The 25,458-nt window shown below is 37.9% G+C and overlaps 2 protein-coding genes across 3 annotated transcripts; both read left to right on the top strand.

Annotated features, from left to right (window-relative positions):
- Positions 1 to 810: 810 nt before the first annotated feature.
- Positions 811 to 14,934, top strand: LOC141646706 (homeobox-DDT domain protein RLT3). 2 transcript variants are annotated; one of them, XM_074454612.1, is made up of 18 exons: positions 811 to 1,077; positions 1,600 to 1,971; positions 3,156 to 3,214; positions 3,310 to 3,447; positions 3,559 to 3,693; positions 3,808 to 3,867; positions 3,964 to 4,177; positions 4,279 to 4,379; positions 4,915 to 5,001; positions 5,169 to 5,300; positions 5,524 to 5,664; positions 6,564 to 6,686; positions 7,929 to 8,378; positions 9,947 to 10,366; positions 10,599 to 11,213; positions 12,954 to 13,058; positions 13,185 to 13,392; positions 14,383 to 14,934. In XM_074454612.1, exons 1-17 carry the CDS (start codon positions 990 to 992, stop codon positions 13,380 to 13,382), a joined length of 3,438 nt encoding a protein of 1,145 aa, XP_074310713.1. In that variant the 5' UTR covers positions 811 to 989; the 3' UTR covers positions 13,383 to 13,392; positions 14,383 to 14,934. The 2 variants fall into 2 exon arrangements, with proteins under 2 accessions (XP_074310713.1, XP_074310712.1); XM_074454611.1 differs by having other exon boundaries at positions 10,599 to 11,225.
- Positions 14,935 to 19,327: 4,393 nt separating this feature from the next.
- LOC141646705 (uncharacterized) lies at positions 19,328 to 23,108 on the top strand. The gene is made up of 2 exons (XM_074454610.1): positions 19,328 to 20,913; positions 21,918 to 23,108. The coding sequence occupies exons 1-2, from the start codon at positions 19,456 to 19,458 to the stop codon at positions 22,818 to 22,820; spliced, it is 2,361 nt and encodes a 786-aa protein (XP_074310711.1). The 5' UTR covers positions 19,328 to 19,455; the 3' UTR covers positions 22,821 to 23,108.
- Positions 23,109 to 25,458: the final 2,350 nt, after the last annotated feature.

Below are 25,458 nucleotides of genomic sequence, written 5' to 3'. Positions count from 1 at the left end.
CCTGCCACCATTATCTACACCGACACCACCACAAGTAGCGGCGCCGACGATCTTCCTCACGGTACCCCACGGTGAACCCAATCACCGCGCCTCACGCCCTCAACAAACACCACAATCCCGACCCCAAACACCTTATTCATTCTAAAAAATCCACCACAACCTTCGAAAACCCCTCCCCCACCTCTTAAAACACCAGATCTGGTGTGGCCGGCGTCGGGCGGTTGCAGTGGTGTGGCCGAGGAAGGTGTTGGTGGTGGTTGGTGGGGTGGGAGAGTTACTGAAGGTGTTGGTGTGGTGTTTAGTGGTTGAGGATATGGGGTTGCGTGGACATGCGGCGTCGCTGGTGGTGGTTGTGTCGGTGTGGTGTAGGGTGTAGGTGGCAGTGGTTGACGGTGTGAGAGGGTGTGGTGGGTGTTGGTGGGAGTGGTGGAAATAGAGAGTAGGAGGAAGAAGGAATTATGGGGTTATGGGCTTACCCAAGGGGGGGAGCGTTAAAGATGTGAATGGTTTTGGGGGTAGGGGGGGTATGAGTTACCCTTTCTATGTGTCAAACAAACAGTAACAAAAGGAATCAACCATTTTTATTCTCTTTCCCTTTCCTTATTCCCCCCAACCAAACGCCGTAGTAGTTTTTAAACGAAAATTATTTTGGTAGTAGTTTTAAAACAGTGTAGTATAAAGGTAGTAGTTATCAAAAAAACCCTAAATATAATTACTAAAATCCTGTCGATAAAATTGTGTAAAAGCGCCTCAACAAGTTTGGTTATTGGATAAGACAAATACACTCAAATAGATATTTTCCAAACTCATAAGGGCAACCAAAGGGATGAAATGAATAAAGAAAAGATGATGTTAAACCCTGTAAAACCCTAAAACTCAACCATCATCACAATTCACAAATCTCCTCACTTAACCACCACACTAAATCCCCCAAAAATGTCGATTTTTCAAATCTAATCCCTAATTCCCACCATTTTTAAGCAATTTCCATGGCAAATCAACTTAATCATGCCGTTCCTCTCACTCTTCAGCGAAAAACCCCTCTCGAAATTCAAGCCCTTGAGGTTTTATACTCTGGTAATTCCTTCATTTCCCTTTCTGTTTTTCAATTATTGTGTAACGCGGTTTTACCTAACAAATTTGTACAACGGATTTAACTTGGTAACTAAATGTTTGGGTAAATTTGTTTTAGTAAAGGGTAAATGTATTCTCTCCGTCTCAATCATTTGTTTACCTTTGATTAAAATACGAATAAAAAAGGTAATCAAATGAATGAGACGAAATGAGTATTTGTTATGGGAATAACCGCTAGAAATGCTGTTTTTTTATGCATTTTTAATTAATCAGTTACTCAGTTAGTAGCGGTTTTACAGTAATATTGTGTTAAAAGGGTAGTTGGTAAGTCCGTCTTACGCGAGTATTTGTGTTAAGTATTATGGTAATTGTGAAATATGTGATTAGGATAATTGCTGGTTATTATGGTAATTATTATGGGAATTGTGAAATATGTGATTAGGATATTGTGAAATTAATTTGTACTGGAAATTCTATGTGATGAGGTAATTAACGTATGGATTGTGATTAATTTGGTGGAAACAGATGATAAAAACCCGCCACAGAGTACAGTTAAGGACTATGCTTCGGCTTTAGGGTTAAATTATGAGCTGGTGAGAAGATGGTATATTGAGCGACGTCGAAGAGACAGGGAAAATGTTGGCCAAATACAGGGTGGAAATGGGTCTGCAAGGTGTGTTACAAAGTCGAAGAATAAAACAAAGAACGATAAGCGTTTGTCTGTGGTTGAGGTGACTGATGAAAGAAACTCTTATACGAGACCTGGTATTGTGCAAGACAAGTTATACCCTCCGGATTATATATTTAAGAAGATATTTAGGAAAGATGGTCCCCCACTTGGCTCGGAGTTTGATAGTCTGCCCACTTCAGCATTTCAAGGTCGCAATGTTGTTACAGGTAGGTTTCTGTGCTGGAATGTTCATTTTAGATAGTTTAGCTGTCCTTTTGCCCAAGCTATCTATAAGATAGTCATGTTCTAGTTCTATGAACTGAGGTTTTCCGAGAATATTCGTTTTCTTTGGAATGTAGTAGTTCTGCTGTGTCCTTCCGTAGTTAAAATGCTTTTCTGATGTTGTGCTTGTTGCAATTGTCAATTTCTCTTTTTGGAACAGACTGTTCCACAGTCTGCTAGAGCATAGGGTGTGCGCAAATTGTTGCGGATACAAAAATGTGATGTCATGAATCATGCTTTACAAAAGTTTTGATGGCATGGCCTCATGACTACTAGAAATTGGCAGTTAAGCGATGTAAATAGTGTTCAAGACATCTTTATATAGATGGATTTTTGATTGTCATGTGAAATGTGGGACATATATGATTTCAGTAAGTCCAATTGAAGGAAAACATCATTGATTTCCCATTCCAAAAGCGATTCGCTTAGTGTGGCAGTGAAGTGGCATCCTTGTAAGGGATTGAGTTGGCATAAGAGTCATTGTGATATGTATCCAGTGAAAGTGATTTTGAATAATAGTAATTTCTGGGTATAGAGTTGGTGAAGTCAAAAGCTTCAAACAAAATGAGAAAATGGGGCGTGGAATGGGCCTCCCCATGACATTGCGTGAAGGGTGTTCATTATATCAACCCCAATCAGCCATCCCTTTGGCAGAGCTTAAGTTTGGCTCTTAATTACTAATAATGTATCATAGAACAATAGATATTAGCTGTTACCGAATGGCGTGGATTGCTTTCTTGTCTAGATGGATTCAAAATTTGCGTTTCTTCTTGCTGTACGGCTGCTTGTAAGATAGTTTCAGCTATTTTTAAGGGTTTCCTGCTGTCGCTAATGTATCTGGGTATTGCATCGCTCAGTCATACCTACTGTTTAATGTAGTGTAAAAATCCTGATCTAAAGGAGCTTCAAGGTTGAAGGTTTCTTCTACCCCTTTCCGAGACATTAAAGCTTTTGGGTCCCTTTATCACTAAAACTTATTGAACTGCACAACTTCCTACTTCACCGTACCCTGTTACCCATCGAGACAAAGAGAAAAATTAAGTAAGAAAGCTTTTGGGTCTCTTGCCGAGCTGTCCTTCACCTCAAAATGATACCCCAACATCTTAATCTGTTTTCTGCTGTTGAACAGATATCAGATGTTCTAATGCAACAGATCAAGATGAGCAAAGAGCGCCAAAAAGAAGGAAGGTAAGCGAGCAGTTTTCTTTGTTTTTGAAGTTATAATAATAGTAATAATTTTCTGTATTAGCTTTATATTTTTTAATATCTGTCTTCATTAATAGGTGTCCAAAGCTTCTGAGAAACAGAGTCAAACCAAAGCACCTATTAAGCATGGAAAAGGAAAAGGGCTAATGTCAGTTTGGCCGTTGACATCTAATGCTTCTATCCCTGAGAATGCTAGAGCCTCCAAAGAGAACAAGGTACTGGGAACCAAATGAAACAATGTTCTAACAATTAGATGGTGGTTTTGCTCTTCCTTCTTCACTCCTTATAATTTCCATGAAATGATGTTTTTCCTGCTCAATTTTCAGGGCCTGTCGTGTAAAAATAAACCTCAAGCTAAAAGACATGGCATGGGCAAAGGATTAATGATCATTAGGGAGCAAACAGATATTGGTTCTGTCAATTTACGTAAGAAGAAATCATCAACCCGAAAACCTGTCGCTGTATGTTACACTCCTATGAAATAGCTTCTGAATAGAGTTCAGTCAATTTTTTTTTGCTGCCTTGTGCAAATTCTATATGTTTTAATGGTGGTTTTTTTTGTCTCTTGGAACCAGCGGAGAAAGCCAGTTAGTAAAGTGCAGGAGAAGAGTAAGCCTTCTGTGCGTCCGAGAAGGGTAGAACTTCCAACTTACATTTATAAACTAAAATTTATATTATCATAAATTTGTGATGACAACTATAAATGATTGGGTTCTCTTGTTATGGTGTAGGTGGATTCTAGTTGTAACAAAAAGCAGAAGGCACATCGAGAGATTTGCAAACTTGCATTGGATACTGGAAGTTATGAAGTAAGCTTGAGTTCGTCTCCTGAACTTTTAGATGATGAGGAACTTGAGTTGAGGAACCTCCAAGCTGAACCCAGTGCCCTAACTTGTAGTTCACATTTCAATACTGGTGGTAGCCATGGTTGTTCTCTTTGCAAAGGTTTGCTTAGAGTTCCCTTGAAATCTGACTAGTTTACTGAGTATATTATGTAAACGTTTATCTTTTCCTTCTGTAATACAAATAATTTATTGTTAATTCAGGTCTTCTTCCAAAATTTCCTCCTGATTTTGTTAAAATGAAGAAGCCTCTCCCTGTGCACCCTTGGGGTTCTACCCCAAAGCTGGAGAAGAATCTTTTTAAGGTGAGTAATAGTTTTTTTTTTTTTTTTTGCTAGATGCTTCAATATGGTGGTAAGAAAGTAACATAATTATGGAGCCACTAATTAGACTTGATGTATTTTTATGGGGTTTAATCATATTATTTGCAAGCTTCTGTATTGTTTGTCACTTTGTCTTATATGTCATCTGAAATATATTTACTTGTTGGAGCCATTATGTGTACAGCATGAGATATGTGTATTGTTAGTGAATTGGACGGTATTTAAATACTGTTCCTCTTGAAATTAGTAAGTTGTTTTTGGTTTTTGGATTATAGGTATAGCCCCCTTTGTAGCTACATTCTGCTACTAATGCTGATTGAGCTTTATTTTTCTGGATCTAGAAAATGTTTAGTTTAAGAGGACGCATTTGCAGTTAATTAATTTGCCTTATTTAATGCTGCCGATAAAGCAAGAAGGTGCATGTTGTTAGCTGCGCTACGATTTTGAGTATGTGTACATTTGGTTTGTGTGATGTGTATTAAATTTGATGCTGATGAACTGTTACATCTTCACACAGGTTTTTCATTTTCTATATACTTATGCTGCAACGCTCAATCTTTGTCCCTTTACCTTCGACGAGTTTGCAAAGGCATTCATTTGGAAAGTAAGTAGTGTCATTTAATGTAACTTTTTATCATTGCAAAGTTTTAGCTATCCGGTTTAAATGCTCTGCTCACCTTTTTTTGTGTGTTTTTATGTGTCACCTGCTGATTTGTCTATGTTGAAGTTCGAAGTTTAATGGCAATATTTTGATCTTTATCATGGCTACAGGAATCATTATTGCTGGGAAAAGTGCATATATGCCTTTTACTACATCTGCTGTCTGATGTTGATGTGCAGCTATCTAGTGATATTTCTATACACTCCAACAAAAACGGAATGTTCCTTAACTTGCTTCATACGGTGGGTAATAGCTTTCAACACTTTTTTTCTGCCCGGCTGTAAGTTAACAAGACATTCTGGAATAAGCCAGTAAAATTTTATATTGTTTTAGCAACTAAAGTACTAAAAGTAGTTGCTATTACTGTTGCTGCATAGCATTTGTCTGGTCTCTGTTTTTCTAATTTTTTTTTTTGTCTTTTATGGTTCTTGATGTTTATGCAGCTTTTTCTCAATGATGTGGCAGGTTGGAAGTCAGAAATCGATGGTGGGTGTTTGGAAGACATCTCTTAACCCGCTAACATGGGCTGAAATATTTCGTCAAGTGATGGTCGCAGCTGGCTTTGGGGGAAGAGATGGTACCCAGAGAAAACGATGCATTCACAAGGTTTGTGATGCTCATTTATAAAACAGTTCATGTTGGACCTCATGTACCGGAACTTTGTTTTTTTCCAAGTTATCAGTGTATTTATACCTGTATAAACTGTTGGTTTGAGCTTTTGGATTATATGCCATTTTGAAGCAGCTCTGAATCTCTGACCAATTTTTTGAGCAATATCTGGGTGACAGACTTTAAAAGCGTTTTAAAATGAAGATTGATGTTTATTTTTTCGGTGATTTGTGAGCTGCTGCATTTGGCAAACTTTACTATTAATTTGTGGTTGAATATGTACGTGTCTGAATTTAGCCGGATGAACAGTATTGTTTGTTGGATTTCTGTTTATAATCTCTCTTTACACTTACACATGAGATTCAGTTGGTTAATCCACCTGTCTTGTGTCCGGCTGTCTGAGGATGACTCAAGTCTTGCTCTAATTGATGAAAAACATAGTCCTGGTTATTTCAATTTCTGTGTGCATTGAATTATTAAAGTTGTCTATTGTGTGATGACACATGGTCTGTTCACCCCGAAAATTTTATGTAGGTTACACATGGATTATTCTTTGTAACTCTGTTGTGCAAATGAGTGTGTGGTCTACCAATTAATGTGATTAAATAAGTGTTTCTTGAAGGTAATCAGGTAAAGATTGTTCAGATGCAATATGATGCTGACTTATTGACCCAATTTCCATATCTTTTTAGGTTTTGCATGTTCTTTTGGTGCAACAAATGTCAGTTCATACATTTTATATTATTCTGTGTTCTGTCATTCTTTTCATTTTTTACCAAGCCTAACCTTGTTCTGTATGGCTATTGCTTCTTGAACCTTATGCTGTATTTATCCCTTGTGCATATGTGAGTATATTTGTGTATTGAAACACGTGTAAATTTTTTCGTCTCTTGCAGGGAGCGGAACATATGGTTAAGTTTGGATTGCGCCCGGGTACATTGAAGGCTGCACTGTTTGATATTCTGTTTGAAAGGGGCAACAAGGGGGTGAAAGTTACTGAGCTGGCAAAATCTTCACAGGTTAGTTTACTGTATTTTAGCTGATACTCACTCATTAGCGTCTGTCCTTTAGTTCTTAGGCGTTGATTGTATGAATGTTCTTGACTTGGGTTTGCAACCTATGCCTCAAAAGTTGCCTGTCTGTCTAATTGTGTCACAAATTCAATAGTTTGCCTGGCAGATGATGTTCTGCCGAAAGGAAATGAAAAATGGGTAATATCTAATAAAACTGAAAAAATGGAATAGCCAGTGATGGAGGACTGACCAATAACCTAAATATTATGCCCTCCTGATACTTAGCGGAAGTACTAAAAGAACTAAAAAATGGCTGATAGAAGCAATGGAATGGCGTACTCACTGATGTTAATTTACCAAAGGAGGTGGTATTGTAATATAAATTTGAAGAAGTAACATAAGGCATGATGAGATTTTACGTTGACTGTCACACACCTTTTGTAACTCTCCTTTACCCAGGCTTGAGACTGACAATAACTACCTTTCATATGGAGTCTAGTCGCAAACGCAGAATTCTGTGCATTTCTTATTTTGGATTCTGCGAAAAACTATTTTGTAAGTATAAAATTAAATGAAAAAAAAATGATTTTAATTGATTTTTTCACTATAAGATAATGTTGTATTTTGATTTTTTTTTTCCTTCTAAAATACTCTAATTTTCCAGTTAATGTCCGTCACTATTGACAAATAGCTTTTTTAAGATATACTACTCCTTAATACATTTTAGTAATCTATTGAGTGTGAAATTGTAATCTATTAGTGGATGAGAATTGAGATGTCAATTTACTACTTTAATGTCTGAGCCTCCGAGGTTCACTTATTGTTGGCATTTGGCAACAAATTTTCAATTCTATAGTTTAAGAAACTATGGCATGAAAATGACATTGGCTAAGGCCCAAAATCATACTACCTCTGTATTTTTGTTTTCTTCCCACTTCCTAAATTTTCCCTCACATAATTTGAGAAGTAGGAAGAACATTAAAATACAGAGGGAGTAATACTTTGCTTGAACAAAAAACTCTGCTACCAAGAATCAAACTTGGTGTCCCTAGCGTTCAAGTTGATACTCTTACCTACAGTAGTAACTAGCATTCCTAAAACAAATTCTTGTATTTAGTTATTCTAGAAAGTAAAGGGCTCCACCTGTGCCCCACGCAAAAGCTGTCCTTGAAGGAGTCTATTCCTGATGCTTGATATTTGATGTATTTTTTTATATCTTATTGATGTAATTGTTGTATATTATTGAAGGTTGTGGACTTGAATTTGGGAAAACTAGATGATGAACTCGAAGATTCAATTTGCTCGATTTTGGCTGGTGATATTACTTTGTTTGAGAAGATTTCATTATCTACATATCGTCTACGTTTATCATCAATTCTGCAAAAAGACGAAGATGGTCAGTCTGATGCTGAAGGTTGTGGAAGCATTTATGATGAATATAGGGACGACAATGTCGTGGACGTTAATTATTCAGAGTTTGATTCTGGAAATTCTACTTCACGACTCAATTCAGCTCTTCATATTGGTGAAGATAACGCATTGACTGTTTATACTGAAATTGACGAAAGCCATCCAGGGGAATCATGGTTGTTAGGTCTCTTGGAGGGAGAATACAGTGACCTAAGCATTGAAGAGAAGCTGGATGGCTTGCTTGCCCTTATTGACCTTTTGAGTGCGAGTTCCAGTATTAGAATGAAGGTATATATTTTGACTTTTACACCATAAGTCTCGATTGCCGAGGTTCATTGGTCTCTTTTGCCGTGCCTTTTTTTTGTTTCGTGCTGTTATTTCTTGTCATATGTTACCAAACACTACCTGTAAAAAGCTATTACTAAAGTCTAAAACAAGGGCCATCACCTATATCTATCCCTTGATTGTTTTTGAGGTTGAATGTCAGCTTGATTAAGTCAATATAGTGCACTGCTGTGTTGTTTTCCCATCACTTATTGGTGGTTGTATGAAGTCAATTAGGTAGGTCCAACCTTCTCAACTTTCCGCCACTCTTGTTGATAATCTCTTTTAGCTTTGACTATCAGTCAGATCCAGGTCTTAAAATTCAACACTTTCTCTCAAATATTGGTTAATCTCCCCTATCTCTAGAAGAAATCTCTCGCTGTGTTTCCCCCTGAGACTGAGGTCGCTTGCATATGCATTTTATTAGTGCGTGGGGCGACCTATTTGATCCTGGGAGAGATAAGGAGAGACAAATGGTAAGATGGGATTGGAGAGGGTCTGATTGAAGTACCTCGTCCACGATGTGATCCCTCCTTTCGCTCTCCATTTTACGCTTTATTTGTACCAAGGGCTTACTTGGATTTGAGGTAATTGTTCAACGGATGATGGATGGGAAAATAAAGGAACATAGGAGATAGTGGTATTGGTGGACTGGTGGTGGTGATTGTCTCATAAAGGGGTAATTCTTACTTACCTCCCTCTATGATGATGCATTGCTCTTACAAGGGGATACTAGTTCCCCTGTCACCCCTTCACCACCATCACTTCCATCCTTTTCTCTTTTGTTTTGACCTCCAGTACTGCGGTAACAATTACTCCCAAGTCAAGGCGTCAAGCGAGCCTTAAATTGGATCCCACTACTCTGTAGTAGTGGTCACCCTACCAGACATGTATTTAGTGCCATGCACAATAGTATAAAAGGAACTGCATGATCAGCCTTCCTATGCATTTATATGAGAGTAGTTGAGGAGATTTCGTATGCTCACAAAGGCAATATTTGTACAATGCTTGCTCTTGGTAATTAACTCGTAATATAGGTCAGTTTGTTTAGCATTATATAAAGTCTTCTGGCTGCAATGCTGAATTTGCATTAATTATAGATGTTTGAACTTTGAAGACATTTTCTTTCGCGTTCTATTTGTAGCAAATACTCGAAGCTTTAAGGGGTCGTTTGGTTCAACAAGTCGGAATGGAATGGAATGGAGCTTGATAGTATGGTGGTATGGGGTTCTAAATCCATACTTGTCTAATCTTGTTTGGTTCACCACAAGTCATAGAAGGGGGGAATGGAGTTTGAATCCAAGGGGGAGGGTGGGTATGGGATTCCAAGGGGTTGGGGTGGAGTTAGAATCCATTGGGTATCTAACTCCATTCCAAAATCACCCAACCAAACACTTGAATGGACTAATCCATTCCATTCCATTCCAAATTAGCCAACCAAACACCCCCTAAGAGACCTTGTAAGGTCCTTTTATTAGCTGTTTCCTACACTGCACATCCAGATTGCCGTAATTCAGAATTTTCTGTTGCAGGATCCGTCAACAATGCTTACAGAGAGTGTCCCCAATATTTATCTTCAAGCATCTGGAGGAAAGATTAAGCGATCAACATTAAGGCAACCTAGTTCACCAACTTCATCGTGGGTTGATGTCAGAGAAACACATGGTGCAAGAAATGGATACCAATCGCTAGAAGTTTGTCCAGTTGATTCATCAGTTGCATTTTCAATGTCATGTGACAAGGAAAAATCTCTTGACAAGGAAATTGGTTCAATGGGGACAGGTGTTGGAGCTCACCTACACCCTATGCAATCGATATTTCTGGGTTCAGATCGACGGTATAATAGATACTGGCTTTTCTTAGGTCCTTGTGATGCTGATGATCCTGGACATACACGAATCTATTTTGAATCTTCTGAGGATGGCCAGTGGCAAGTGATTGAGAGTGAACAGGTGGATCTCTTATTGTTCATTAATACATAAAATTTTACTCTGTAATAATGATAATGATAATAATATTATTGATGTGGAAAGTCTGTTGGTAGCAATTTTAAAGAAATGTCATTCAAGGTAGGAAGTTCTTATATTTTTTAAAAGGGAGTAAGTATGAAAAAGTGGTATATAAAAGAGAGTAATTGATAAATTTTTCCTTTAATTAAATTTTTTGTTTGATACTGCATTTCAGGCTTTGTGTGGCATTGTGGGCACCTTGAATAACCAAGGCAGACGGGAGGCTGTTCTACTTGAATCACTTGAGAAACGTATGCCATTTCTTCTCAGAGAGATGTCAAGCAAGGTCATAGTTGAAACTGAAATCAGCGACTCTACACATTCTGATATATCTGGGATAGATATGGTCAATGAAGACAGCCCTTCTCCCGTTTCTGGTATCGATAACAATCTCTCTCTTGCTGAATCTTCACCACATGCGGTAATTTCAATTGATACTACAGTTGTAGTGGATAAGGTTAAAGTGCAAAGGCAAACATATACTAGTCTCCAAGCATATGACATGTGGATTTGGAATTGCTTTTACTCTGTTCTTCACGCTGTTAAATGTGGAAAACAGTCTTATTCTGAGTCACTGACAAGATGTGTAAGTTGTCATGATCTTTACTGGCGTGATGAAAGGCATTGTAAGACTTGCCATACAACATTTGAGCTTGACATTGATCTAGAAGAAAAGTATGACATCCATGTTGCTATGTGTCGCGGCCCTGAAGATACTGATATTTGTCCAATGCATAAAGTCTTACCATCACAGCTACAAGCACTCAAAGCTGCAGCGCATGCAATTGAGGTATGTTTATCCGTATGTTATATGTCGGTGGCCTGTCGTTTCACTTAGCTATGATTTTGGCTCTGGCGAAGCATCTTTAAAATGATATCTTGTGATGTGTCCCCTCAGATAAATTACTGGGAAGCTACCCGTTTTAATCACTGTTTTATTTTATTCTTATCTGGAATAGTCAATCGGGGTGCATCAAGGTTCCGCACTTAGTCCTTTTCTCTTTGCTATAGTTATGGATGAGTTGACAAGGGATATTCAGGACGACATCCCTTGGTGTATGATGTTTGCTGATGATATTGTGTTGATTGATGAGACAAAAGAGGGGGTGGAGAGAAAGTTGGAATTGTGGAGGCAGACTTTAGAGACTCGTGGGTTCAGCCGAGCGGGAGTAAGACCGAGTATTTGAGGTGTCGATTCACTAAGGTGGCGGGGTTGAGATCGACAGAGGCGGGAGTATTATTTTCGATGGGAATGTTGTCGAGGGTTCGGATTTCTTCAGATATCTAGGATCTATTATTCAAAAAGATGGGGAGTTAGACGGAGATGTGGCTCACAGAATTAAAGCGGGATGGTTGAAATGGAAGAGTGCTTCAGGGTTTCTATGCGATAAAGATATGCCCCAAAGATTAAAGGGAAAATTTTATCGCACGGCAATTAGGCACCTTCTACTTTACGGCTCCGAGTGTTGGGCGTGAAGCATTGTCACATTCAAAAGATGAGTGTGGCGGAGATGCGCATGTTGAGGTGGATGTGCGGACATACAAGGAAAGATCGGTTAAGGAATGAGGTGATTAGGGAAAAGGTAAAAGTGGCGCCAATAGAGGACAAGATGATGGAAAACAGACTAAGATGGTTTGGCCATGTGAGACGGAGACCTATGGACGCTTTTGATTAGGAGGTGGAGACTTGGAGAAAAGAAAAGGTCCCTAGAGGCGGAGGAAGACTGAGACAGACATGGTTGAGACTGATAGAGCACGATATGAGAGTTCTGGGGCTTGAGGAGAGTAGGGTGACGGAGAGGGCACAATGGAGGGAAAGGATACATGTGGATTTTTAGTATCTGATGTTTTTTGACAGATTTAATGTTTTTTATTTAATTTAAAGAAATTAAATTATTTATTTTTCTCTTCTTTATTACACTTTTTCACCAACCACTTTCTTATAGATTTTACCCGGTTCATTCCGGATCCTTAACTCTATTTCGGTTTTTAAAAATCGTTTTAATCTTTTCTCTCGATTTAAATTTTAAGTTTTTATAAAAGAAAGACGGAATTCGATTTTAAAACCCCTAAGTTTACCTTGTCTTTCCATTACAATTTTCGTTCTTCCTTTTTGTTTTTCATCTTCCCTTTTTTTATTCGCATTTTGAGGCTTGCGTTCACCCATTGACGGTTCGAAAGGATGATTCATGTCAGCCGACCCCAAATCATTTTGGGATTAAGGCTCTGATGTTGTTGTTGTTGTTGTTGTTGGAATAGTCAAAACTTACCTGTAGGATGTTACTTTCTTTTTATTTCAGGCTCTAGGTTGACTTGGAAAAAAAAGATTCTTTGTGCTCACTCTAAGCTTAGCTACTTATAAGTTTGATATGTATTTACATTTTTTAGCGCGATATTCAGCTGATGAATATTTTTATGGAAAACATTTAAAATAGTTTTGACAGAAAGCATTTAATCCTGATTGAGGATGGCTCAAGAAGTAGTTATATTCAATTGTGGTATCATATTGATTTGGACATTTGTCTTGCAGTTAGTTATGCCCGAGGATGCACTTGTTGGGGCATGGCAGAAATCTGCACATAAGCTTTGGGTGAGGAGGCTGAGGCGTACCTCTTCATTGCATGAGCTATTGCAGGTAATGTATTGTTTTTATAGTTGGTGGTCTATTTTCTTGGTTCCGGACTAGTAGCTATTCGACATGTTAATCAATTTTAGACATGACTTTGTTTGCTGGTTATCATCCCTTCTGCTCTCATGTCAGGTTCTAGCTGATTTTGTTGCTGCAATTAATGTGGATTGGTTGTCACAATGCAATGCTGAACTTAATTGCGATTCTTTTGATGACGATATTGTTTCATGCTTTCAAACTATGCCCCAAACATTATCTGCGATTGCATTATGGCTGGTGAAATTGGATAGCTTGATTGCTCCTCATTTGGATGAGGTAGTGGAAGTTTGAACCACCTAAGGTATGATCCTCAAGCATTGGCTTTATATGCTTCCAAGATCTGATGCTCCTTTTGAACTTGTATTGGCGAAGTTGGGCTAAACTTGTTAGTCCTGTCTGAAACTATAAACAGTAGTAGCTCGTCTTATACAACAACAACATCAGAGCCTTAATCCTAAAATGGTTTCTGGTCGGCTGACATGAATCATGAGTAGTAGCTCATCTTATACCAAAAAAAAAAAGATCACAGTACGTCAGTACATGTCATCCTAAAGTCCTTTGGTTCATTTATTAATATTGGCACACCATCTATAGTGGTCTGATGTTGTGTTTCCAGTCCAGCAAAGTCAAGTAATTTTTGTTGAAATAAGGACCCATAAACTTTGTGAAAGCGTTTTGTTATATTTTGCATAAGAAGGTAAACACAAGGATACCGATGATCGTGGAAAGGCAAGATGTCCATGATATAGCATACACTGTACATGTCTTTTTTTATGAACCCAGGGGAATTGTGAAGGAGTAGAAATTGAAAAGTGTTTTTTTTTTTTTTTTTTTGGGTGTTGACCCGGAGTATCCCTTACCGACAGTTGGGGCAATCTCCTTCGGGATACTGAAGGCAATTTAATGGGTTGATCCCTCCCAAATTTGACTTTTTCATTTGCAAGAGTCAAGAGTCAGGAATCCTGACCACTTGTTTAAGAGATGAAAGCCCTTAGCACTCACACCAGCCAACTTTGGTAGAAATTGGAAAGTGTGACAAGGAAAGTGTTGTTTCTTTTCTTGATGTAACTTGTAAAAGAAGCCATGAAGGCAATTTTGAAGCTAATGGGGTAGGGACCCAAGTCATAAGTATCAACCCTCGGTGACTAAACTGAGTGGCTTCTCTACACGAACACTCTTGGTATCTATTCAACATGTATCACGAGTTGTACATGTTTTTCTATCATCTTATGCATTATTGATGCTTTGAATGAATTGGTTTATATTTAGCTGTCTTCCACTGCTATTTCAGGTAATAAAAGACGATCTTAGTCCTGCCAAAATGTCAGTTGACAAACAACTAGATTGACAAGGGCATCTCGCAACACACAGAACATCTCCTTTTCTCTAGAAACAACTTGATCGGGGAATTTTGCTGGTTTATTGTGGGAATTCTCAGTTTGGATGCCTCCCGTTCCCTTGGGTGCTAGAAATTTTTGAACGTTCAGATGGCGGTGGAGAACATTGGCATTTTGTACAGAAATAGTTGTAGCTAATGCATTTTTTGGGCATCTTGAACGAAGCACCTAATGAGATATGTACAGTCGAGGCTTGTTGGGCGTGGTTATCGTTCTGTACATATATCAGCTATGAAGGCATCATACGCATTAGTTTCTTGTAAGACATGCTTTAGTACACAAGCAGCTCGACTTTAAGAGAAGTTTCTTATTGTTTAGCCATCAAATAATTTTGACAACTTCATCACCATCATACGAGCAAGGTTTTTTTGCCTTGATTTCTAATAGCTTGACTTCGAAGTTGAGAAGTTGGTGATTTATGTCGAGATGTTCAAGTTCTTCGGCCTGTTGCATGTTATTTGTATTTGAAAGTAGTTTGTAGTGTTTGTTCTATTCTTCATCGAGAATGAACTATATTTTTGATTTAGTTAGTTAAAAAGTCTCCTGAAAAATGGTTCAAGTATGTTAAAAGTGCATTTGTTTACAGATGTCAGGGAGATGTGGTAGGCGGGTATGAGTACAAAAATTGTACCCCTCGTGGGAGGTTGAACGAGGTGAAATTTAAATTATACCCTTTTTTATCCATCAATTATGGAGTATATTAAAAGCTTAATATTACAAATACCATTTAAAATTTTTTATTATTTACTCCTCGTTGAAAATATTAATTTATAAAGTTAAATACACACTTTAATTTGAGCCGTTCGGAAGGTCATACTGGACAATGATTTTTTCTCTCCTGATTTTTCTACCACGTGTGTGAGGTCATTTCAGGAGTTAGCGAATTTGATTTCAGGCCCAAATAACGAGTATTAATCCATTTTTCACAAATATCCGAGGTTCGACAAATGCTGCTTTATCGCATACCGGCACCCCCAAATATCCTTCGTTACTCCTCAAATTATGTGGCCGCTTTATCTAACCCGAGGAACTTTCTGTGTGATTTCCAAAGAAATTTTGTTCCCAAACCTGGAATCTCGAAAACCTTGTATTATACATTTCAATTTGAGCAGTTTGGGAGGCCGTACCGGACCACGTTTCATTTTCTCCCGATTTTTATACCACGTGTCCGAGGTCATTTTAAGAGTTAACTTATTCGATTTCAGCCCCAAATAACGAGTATTAATCCATTTTTCACGATTATCCGAGGTTCGACGAATGTTGATTTATCGCATATCAGCAGCCCCAAATGTTCTCCGTTGCTCTTCAAATTTTGTGTGGCCGATTTAACTGGCCCGAGGAACCTTCTGTGTGATTTAAGGAGAATTTTGTTACGGTACCCTAAAATCTCGAAAACTGTGTATTATACACTTCAATTTCAGTCGTTCGGGAAGTCGTACCGGACCATATTTCTTTTTCTCCCGTTTTTTCAACCACGTGTCCGAGGTCATTTCTTGAGTTATCCAATTCGATTTCAGGTCCAAATAACGAGTATTAATCCATTTTTCAAGATTATCCGAGGTTCGACGAATGCTGGTTAATCGCATATCGGTACCCCCAAATGTCCTCCGTTTCTTCTCAAATTTTGTGTGACCGCTTTAACTGATCTGAGGATCATTCTGTGTGATTTTCGGAGAATTTTGGTCCAGGACCCTAGAATCCCGAAAACCATGTATTAAAACACTTCAATTTGAGCCGTTCGGGAGGTCGTACCGGAACACGTTTTTTTTTCTCCCGGATTTTAACCACGTGTCCGAGGTCATGTCGGGAGTTACCGAATTCGTTTTCAGGTCCAAATAACGCGTATTAATCCATTTTTCACGAATATCCAACGTTTGATGAATGCTGGTTTATCGCATACCCGCACCCCCAAATGTCCGCCGTTGCTCCTCAATTTTTGAGTGGCCGCTTTACCTGATCCGAGGAACCTTTGTGTGATTTCCGGATAATTTTTTTCCGGGACCCTGCAATCCGATAAATCTTGTATTATTATACTTCAATTTGTGCCGTTCGGGAGGTCGTACCGGACCACGTTTTTTTTTCTCCCGGTTTTTCAACCAAATTTTGCGTGCCCACTTTATCTGACGCCAGGAAACTTCTGTGTGATTTCCGGAGAATTTTGTTCCGGGACCCTGCAATCTCGAATACCGTGTATTATACACTTTAATTTGAACGTTCAGGAGGTCGTACCGGATCATGGTTCTTTACCTCCCGGTTTTCTATCACATATCGGAGAACATTTCAGGAGTTAACCAATTCGATTTAAGACTTAAATAACGAGTTTTTTTTTTTTTTGAAATTCACAATGATCAAACTAACTTCTTTTAAACAAAATTATCCGAACTGAACTTAATTACAATATACTAAAATTCTTTTTGGGTGAAAATTAAACTGCACTAATTTAAATAACAAAAATATATTCCATTATCATATTCCGTACTAAACTAAACTTGTAAAACCGCAACTAAATTTAGCTGAAATCATATTCAAAGGACCATAGTTTGGTCATAATTCAATCAATACACCACAAACTTTATTTGACCAAGAACTACAAATCTACAAACAATCCACAAGTTTGAAACACAAAACCCCCAACAAAGTAGCCGTTAACTATTGCTTCTAATTTGAAAAATAATGTCAGAAAAAAGATTCATATTCCCTCATTCATGAAAACAATACGAATTTTTCTGCACAAACACAATTAATTCTAAATTAATCAACACAAAAGTTAAATGAGTAGGGCCACTCTCTACTTACCTAACATCACTATTCCACCAATAACTATCAAACTACATGAGCATAAATTTTTATTTAAGACAAATATATCAGTCGTAATTCTTAGGACGGATCAAGTAGTTAAAATGAAACTAGAGTAATACATGGGCAAAACGCAAAAGTAACAGAGTGGTCCCATTTGTACAAGTTGAGTGATAAAGTTTAGTTTAATGTTAAGACGGATATATTCGTTCCCCCAATTCTTATTTCAGACCAAGGTATCCGTCTTATTAATAAGACGGATACCATATTCTCTCACAAAATACCCATTTAGGGTGAGTGGAGAAGCACATGGGGGGTCCCACCTTTGTCCCCTCTACCCATTTCCTCTCACACAACGACCCGTCTTAAAATCCGACCCGTTTTAAGCAAGACTTACTCGTTCGTTCCGTTTTCTGAAAGAATATATGTTGTACACTTGTACCATAATACGGAGTAGTATAAAAGAACAACTTATTTATATGAATAATTTTTGTAAGATATTTATCGTATTGCAAAGCGAAATTGCAAGACCGTCCTACTATACAAACAACTAGTCTTACTTAAGACAGGTTAAATTTCACATTAAATGCATATATATGAGTATATGACAAATCTTTCAACTTTTACAATGTATTATGCTTTCGTCCTATTCATCCACATAATTATATTTCACCCTGTCTTAGGCTCTGTTTGGTAAAATTAGTTGAAAAAGTAGCTGAAACCTGAAAAGCTACTTGAAACCTGAAAAGGTAGTGGAAATGTAGTAGCTGATAAGGTAACTGATTATAAAAAAATGTTTGGCAAACTAGCTGAAAAGGTAGCTAATTTTTGGTAAAATGACGTAAAAAGATATGATAATTATTTAATATTATAGATTGAAGGGGTAATAAATGGAAGATAATTTATTTCAGGTACTAAAGTAGCATTTCATTTCAGGTAGCTTATTTGACTTAATAAGCTACTCGACAAACACATGCAAAAAAATTTAGGTAGCTGAAATTTTTGTCAAATTAGCTACTTTGGTCAAATACACTACCTGAAGTATTGTTACAAACGAAGCCTTAAACTTAAAACGAATAATTTCCGTCTCAAACAAGAATTCGTGATATACAAAAGTTAAGGGTATGATTATTGGTCAGACTGACCAAAGTCTTAAGACTGCCACATCAGCTTTCCACTAACTTTTACTATTATTTTATTGTTCAGACCCACCTCAGATTCGCATCAGACTTTATACATTATCCCTCAGACTTACTTCAGACTCTACTTTTCCACTACACTTTTCTTATGGGGTCTAAGATAAAAAAGAAAACAATAATGCTTTAAGACATGTTAGTCTTTTATTGGTTGTCAATATAAAAAATGTGGGGTCAAGATTCTTATAAAGTCTTAAGTTGAGTCTTGGATTTTCAAGACTTAACTTAAGACTTTGTCAAAACTTGGATAGATTATTGAAAGTCTTAAGTGAGTCTTGTCTTAAAATTCATGTGCGTTTTATCTCAAGACCCACCAATAATCTTACCCTAAGTTAATAGGGCCACTCTCTAATCTCTACGTACCAACACAGTTTATAGACTATACATCTGAGGTAGTACCTCTTATTGTTTATTTTCTGAGTTTTATTTTAAAGTTTTTGAGTTCTGCTTTAGTATAAAGTTTTTGAGCACATTTACTAAAACATTACACTAAAAAAATATAATATTGCTCAAAAATTATATTTATAAATGGTAATATCTTTCGGAAAAAAATGTGTATATCTTCCAAAAACTTCAAAGCCGATTCTACCTCGGATCGTAATCCTTTTTCTCGTACCAACCGCCAACACCACAATTCCAAAACAACAAAAAAAACAACCAATTAAAATCCAAATATCCAATTTCTACAACGGCCATATTTCCTGATTTCCCCGCCATTAACCCCAAATTTTGAATCCTTCTCCTCGATTCTCGTGCCTCTCTATTTTAACCCTCATTCTTGTTTCTCTCTCTCTCTCTCTCTCTCTCTCTCTCTCTCTCTCTCTCTCTCTCTCTTCTATATCCAATTTCAATTTCAAATTTTCTTCCTTTAATTATTACTAGTAATGTCACTTTAAAACCCCTTTTAATTCCCAATTTAATCAAGAAATAAAAGTAAAAAAACCCTAGAAAATTTCATAGAATTGGGTTTCAGAAATGGGTTGTTGTTTGAGCAAGAAAGACCCATCTTCTAATTCAGTGATTAGTACTAATAGTAATTTGAATTTGAATAATATTACGAAAACCCAAGAAAATGATTTGAAAATTGAGCTGCAAAAGATAAGAATTTCAGGTGAAAATGATGAAGAAAAGGTGGAAGAGATTAAGGTAGAAGAAAAGAAAGAAATCGATGTCGAAAAATCGAAGAAAAAGAAGGAAGTATTTGTGATTCAACATAGGAAGAGTAATGATAAACGACCCGAATCAGATGGATCTGGGTCCGGTTCCGGATCCGGGTCGAATGTGTCTGACCCGGAGAGTGTAGGTAGGAATTTGATAATGGCGGCGGCGAATGGACAGGTGGTGAGGACGTCTAGTTGTACTAAGGAAGAAGTGGATGCGATATTGATACAATGTGGGAGGTTAAGTAGGAGTAATTCAGGGAAAGGGCATGTGAGGAGGTATTCGGGTTCGAAACGGAGTTTTGATTTTGATAAGGAGAATGAAGGTGGTGGGAATGGTGAGGAAGGGGAAGAGGTGGTGGAGGAGGAGAGGTTGAGGCGGCGGCAATCGAGGGGGAGTAATCGGAGGAGTCCGATGAGTAGTAGGGAGAGAGGGGAGCAACGGTCGGGTAGTCGAGAGAGGAGTGGGGGGAGTGGTGGGGGGAGACGGGTTAGTAGGTCTCCTGGTAGACGGTCTGATAGTCCCATGTCCGGGAATGGGAATGGGAATGGGAATGGGAATGGGAGTGGGAGACCGGGGAAGTTGGTGTCGGTGCCTGCGACTGTGACATCGTTGTCGATTGATAAGGGTAATGGGAATGGGAATGGGAATGGGAGTGGAGGGGATAATGGGAATGTGAAGAGGGTTTTGGTGAAGCGGAATGTGGGGTCACCGCGGTCTCAGTCTCCTGCTAGAGGGAATCAAGTTAATGGGAGCGGGAATGTGAATGTGAATGGGAATGGGAATGGGAATGGGAATGTGAATGTGAATGGGCGGTCTCAGTCTCCTGCTAAAGGGAATCAAGTTAATGGGAGCGGGAATGGGAATGGAAATGGGCGGTCTCAGTCTCCTGCTAAAGGTAATCAAGTTAATGGGAGCGGAAATGGGAATGGAAATGGAAATGGGCGGTCTCAGTCTCCAGCTAAAGGGAATCAAGTTAATGGGAATGGGAATGGGCGGTCTCAGTCTCCGATTAGGGGAAATCAAGCGGGTGTGAACGGAAATGGGAATGGGAATGGGAATGGGAATGGGGCTGGTCAGCAACCAGCTTCAATAAGTAGGAATGGGTCTAGGAAAGCGGAGCATTCACCGTATAGAAGGACACCCTTGAATGAGATTGATCTAAATTCGCTTCCTTTTCAACCGCTTGCTAATAAAAGGCCGCTTGGTAAGGGGAAGGAAATCGAGGAGGACGTTTTGGTGGTTAAGCAGCCTATTAATTCGGTTTCACAGGTATTTTTCTCTAATTTTCTGATTTTCCGAAACATTATTTGTCTATTGCTGTGTATAATCAATCATGCTGTTACTGATTTACAGTAGACAATAATCTTGCATTGTATGCTTTCATTATAATCCAGATTCGGGTTCAATTTTTCAGACTGCAATCTTATCTGTTCAAATTCAAGCTCATTTGATTTTTCTCTAATTTTCCGAAACATTATTTGTCTATTGCTGTGTATAAACAATCATGCTGTTACTGATTTACAATTGACTATAATCCTGCACTGTATGCGTTCATTATAATTCAGATTCTGGTTCAATTTTTCCGACTGCAATGTTGTCCTGTTCAAATTCAAGCTGATTTGATTTTCAGATTGTCAAATTGGTTAGCTGCAGTACATTTTTTTGCACAATGCCGTGATTAATGAGACCTGTGCTGTTCATTTCCGAGCAGTGATTCGACCTTGATGAATAATAAAGCCTTAATGACCGCTTTCTCTGGTGATATTGTGCTGTAAATTATGAGATTTGGGTTTAATTTTTCGGACTGCAATGTTGTCTGTTCAAATTCGAGCTGATTCGATTTTCAGATTGTCAAATTGGTTAGCTGCAGTACATTTTTCTGCACAATGCAGTGATTAATGAGACCTGTGCAGTTCATTTCCGAGTAGTGATTCGACCTTGATGTATAATAAAGCCTTAATTACAGCCTTCTCTGATTAACTGGCCATAAAAATTAACTGAACTCGTAATTGCATTCGTGTCTGCAGAACAAGGTTGTCTGTTCAAATTCAAGCTGATTTGATTTTCAGATTGTCAAAATATTTAGCTGCAGTACATTTTTGTGCACAATGCCGCGATTAATGAGACCTGTGATGTTCATTTCCGAGTAGTGAGTAGTGATTCGACCTTAATGTATAATAAAGCCTTAATGACCGCTTTCTCTGGTAGTATTGTGCTGTAATAAATAATAAGATCGTTCCTGAACATAATCTTAATTGCATTTCTGTCTGCAGAACAAGGTCGCTCCTCAAGTAACTCACAGAAGAACTAGAAGTAGAGGAGCTGAAGGGTACGAGATTACGAAAACCAATTATTGCAGAGTGAATGATCTGCATACACCAGATCTCGAGCAAATGACCGAGACTCATGCTAAAGATCAGTTGAATGCTGTTGAGTATGATGCAATGGTGACTCCTGTAATACTCTCAGGCACCGACTCTCTCAAGTTACCCCAAACTTTGGTTAGAAGTCGGTCTGCTAGACGATCTCGAGATTTTGACATCAATGTTGATGCTTTGTTAACACCAACTCCAGCTCCTGCAACAAACTACACCTCATTACTCCTTCAAGACATTCAAAATTTCCACCAGAATAAAAACTCAAACGGAAACTCCAATACAAAAACCGATTCTGTAACTCCTAATAACAGTGGCGCGACAAACTTTACACTCCCAGCTTGTGTTAGCAAAGCGCATTCAATTCTTGAAGCCGTGGCTGATCTCAACTCCACCACGAGGTCAAATTCGTCTTTTACCTTTTCCGAGGCTAGTAAGAAGAGGACAGACCCATTTGTTGAGTCTGAGGTCAAAGTAGGGGATGATTTGATGGAGCCGAGCCTTCATAAGTATGTGACAGTCAGGAAACGGGGAGGTGACATGGACGATGAAGAATCATCAGGGAGTAATAGCATTGTGGGACACCAGAATTGGGTTCCTTCTGCAAGTTGGGAACCTAACTCCGCTGAATCTACTGATTGTTGGACATCAAAGAGTTACTCCCGGGAAGACGATGTTAGCCCTGTTGGATTTCAGAAACACGCGTTTTCTGATATGGGTTGTCGGACACTTGAAGATTCCGGAATGAAATACAGCAGGCTCCACCAGACTGGAACACGCTCCAGGACTGATACTGTTTAGCGCTGATCTCGGACCACACTGGGCTTGCAGTCCAGAAACAGACCGAATGTGCAGAACAGGTGGGGGGACGAGTGAAAATTAGCTTCTGGTTCGATGTAAAGTGTTGGAATCTACGGGTTTTAGGAATTGTAGCTTTTAGTTTTGTTGCTAGACGCGATTAGGTTTGTAGACGGTTGCTTAATTTGCAACTACTACTATTTCATTCAGCTTCTTTTCAAGATTGTTTACTAATTTTTCATAATTCAGAGAAGTTTTTTTCTCTACAATGTAGCTTATTATCAATTTCAACAGCTGTTTTCGACTCTTGATGGATATATTTGTTACTATAGAGTTTTCAATCAGTATATGCTCAGGAATCAGGGATGATTTCTATGGCTTCCAGATGGGAATAAAAAGAGGAAGAGGCTATTTGTCAAGCCGCCTCTTTGATAAAATTGTCGTCTCACCGGAGTTTCTTGTATCTTCTAACAAAGAAAATATACAGTATACACTATACAACAGAAAATAGTACAAAGAAGAAATAGAAGACTTTAGGTGCATTGAAGAATAGTATTTGGGAAATGCACATGGTGCCATTGAGGTTTGCCATTTTGCATGAAATACCCAAACTTTTGATCCGTAAACTTTAAGAGGTTATAACTCGTGTTTATGAGATAGGAATGTGACGATTTGTTTTTTCAAATAAATCGTCTTTTCAAAAACTATGATTTGGAAAAAAAATCCGAGTTTGGAATTCGTGACCAAGAAACAGTTTGTTCGGTCAAAAAAACTTGACATACAAAAACTCCTAGCCACGTGATCCAAATAGGACAATTTTTTTTCCAAATCGTAGTTCTCGAAAAGACGATCGATTTGAAAAAAAAAACGTCACATTCCGATCTCGTAAATACGAGTTATGACCTTTTAAAATTTTTTGGATCAAAATTTTGGGTATTTTATGCAAAATGACAAACCTCAAGGACACCGTGTGCATTTTTTCAAGAATATATGTAGTAAGCAACTACAGAGAGGCGGTACGAGTACATTTTTGTAAGGGGCAAATTTAGTCTGGGGTCATTTTGAGGTAATGCCGCTGTGTATAATTTGATCGTCTCGTTGTCAAAATAATAGAATTGAAATGGTACTAATGTTTCGGTACTCCCTCTTTTCAAGTCAAATTACATTTCTTTATAATTTTTTTCACGTAGTTTGAATAAATGCATGAAAATGACTTAAAATGAGGGATTATGATCTCGACTCAATATAATGAGTAAATACATTATATTTTGGTGATTTATGTGAAGTTTTGTGACCACTAAGACAAGATGGGTCTTACAAATGTGAATGTAGGCTTTGATAACTCCATATGCATGTGGAAAAGTTTAAAATGGCCAATGTTCGTGTCTTATAGCAAAATTACCAGGGCATTTATATTGTTTGACGAAATTTGTTTGTGTTTTCCGAGAGGATCGTCCTCCTTACCCCTAAAGGGAATCCACAAAATAAGGGTTTGGATTTATGTTTTTTTCACCTATCGTCCTCATTCGCAAGGCATTATATTTTGTAAATTATGGTTTTCACCATGTTGAGAGCTAATTTAGTTATATGGAGTATTTAATATTTTTTGCCATTGTATCCGAGGAGACGGATAATCTTTTTTTAAACCTTTTTCGATTACAAAGCTAATTTGGGTGTGACATAGCTCGTGATTGATAGATTTGGGTAGAGGGTGATGGTAGCCAGTGATGGAACAAGGGACGTCTAATTAAGGTTATCGTATATAATATCCTAGTCTTAAATGAAAATTTGTGATACAATATAGTTGAACAAAACAACAATTCCTTTTTTTAGTGTTTCAAAATGTATTCAAATAATTTACATTGACTAAATAAAAATCATAAAAAATGGCTGAATCAGACATGAAATAGTATCATCCACAACATTTTGATAAAATTTTATTTGTCACATATACAAGGCCAATTCTCTATTGTAAGGTTACAAACTTACAAGCCATTAATCCATCCAACTTGTTAAAAAATTGTGTACATGTAAACTCAACCAAGCAATTCAAGATACTATTGCATAGTATAATTCCAAAGTAAAGGAATGGTGAGGTATGTATGTCCTACCATTCAAGGGCCCATGGGACAGAAGCGAACCTAAAAATAAAATTTTGGGTAGCAAATTTTTCTCGTGTTGTTTTATACTTATGTTAAAATCTCATATGAGTATTTAATACTAATTTTTGGGTAGGAAAAATTAATAATATTAATTATTTTATGGAAGTTAGAAGTAGGGAGTGATACCCCTTTCTACTAGCTAGGTTCCTCCTTGGACTCTGACAAAACTAACCTAACCTGAATGACCCAACCTAAACCGCACCTGAATTGAGGATCTGAATTTGACCTGAAACCCTGATTGACCAAACGCTATTCAACCCGACCTAAATGTTTATTATCATATAGTGACTGTCATCCTAAAATAACTTGATAACAATCCACCCGAAAATGACCTGAATCCGAATTAACCTGGCCAAACCTAAATTTCTTGTAAACTCGAAGAACACAACTCCGGATTGACCCGTTTACCAGGTCTACCCGGTCCCATCAACATCTAATGAGTGGAAGTGATACCAATAGAACTTGGGACATGGCAAGAT

Source organism: Silene latifolia, chromosome 3 (genome assembly GCF_048544455.1).
Source record: "Silene latifolia isolate original U9 population chromosome 3, ASM4854445v1, whole genome shotgun sequence".
In the NCBI taxonomy this organism is placed as follows: Eukaryota; Viridiplantae; Streptophyta; class Magnoliopsida; order Caryophyllales; family Caryophyllaceae; genus Silene; species Silene latifolia.
Note: the sequence above shows the minus strand (reverse complement) of the source record. Positions and strands in the feature narration are given on the sequence as shown.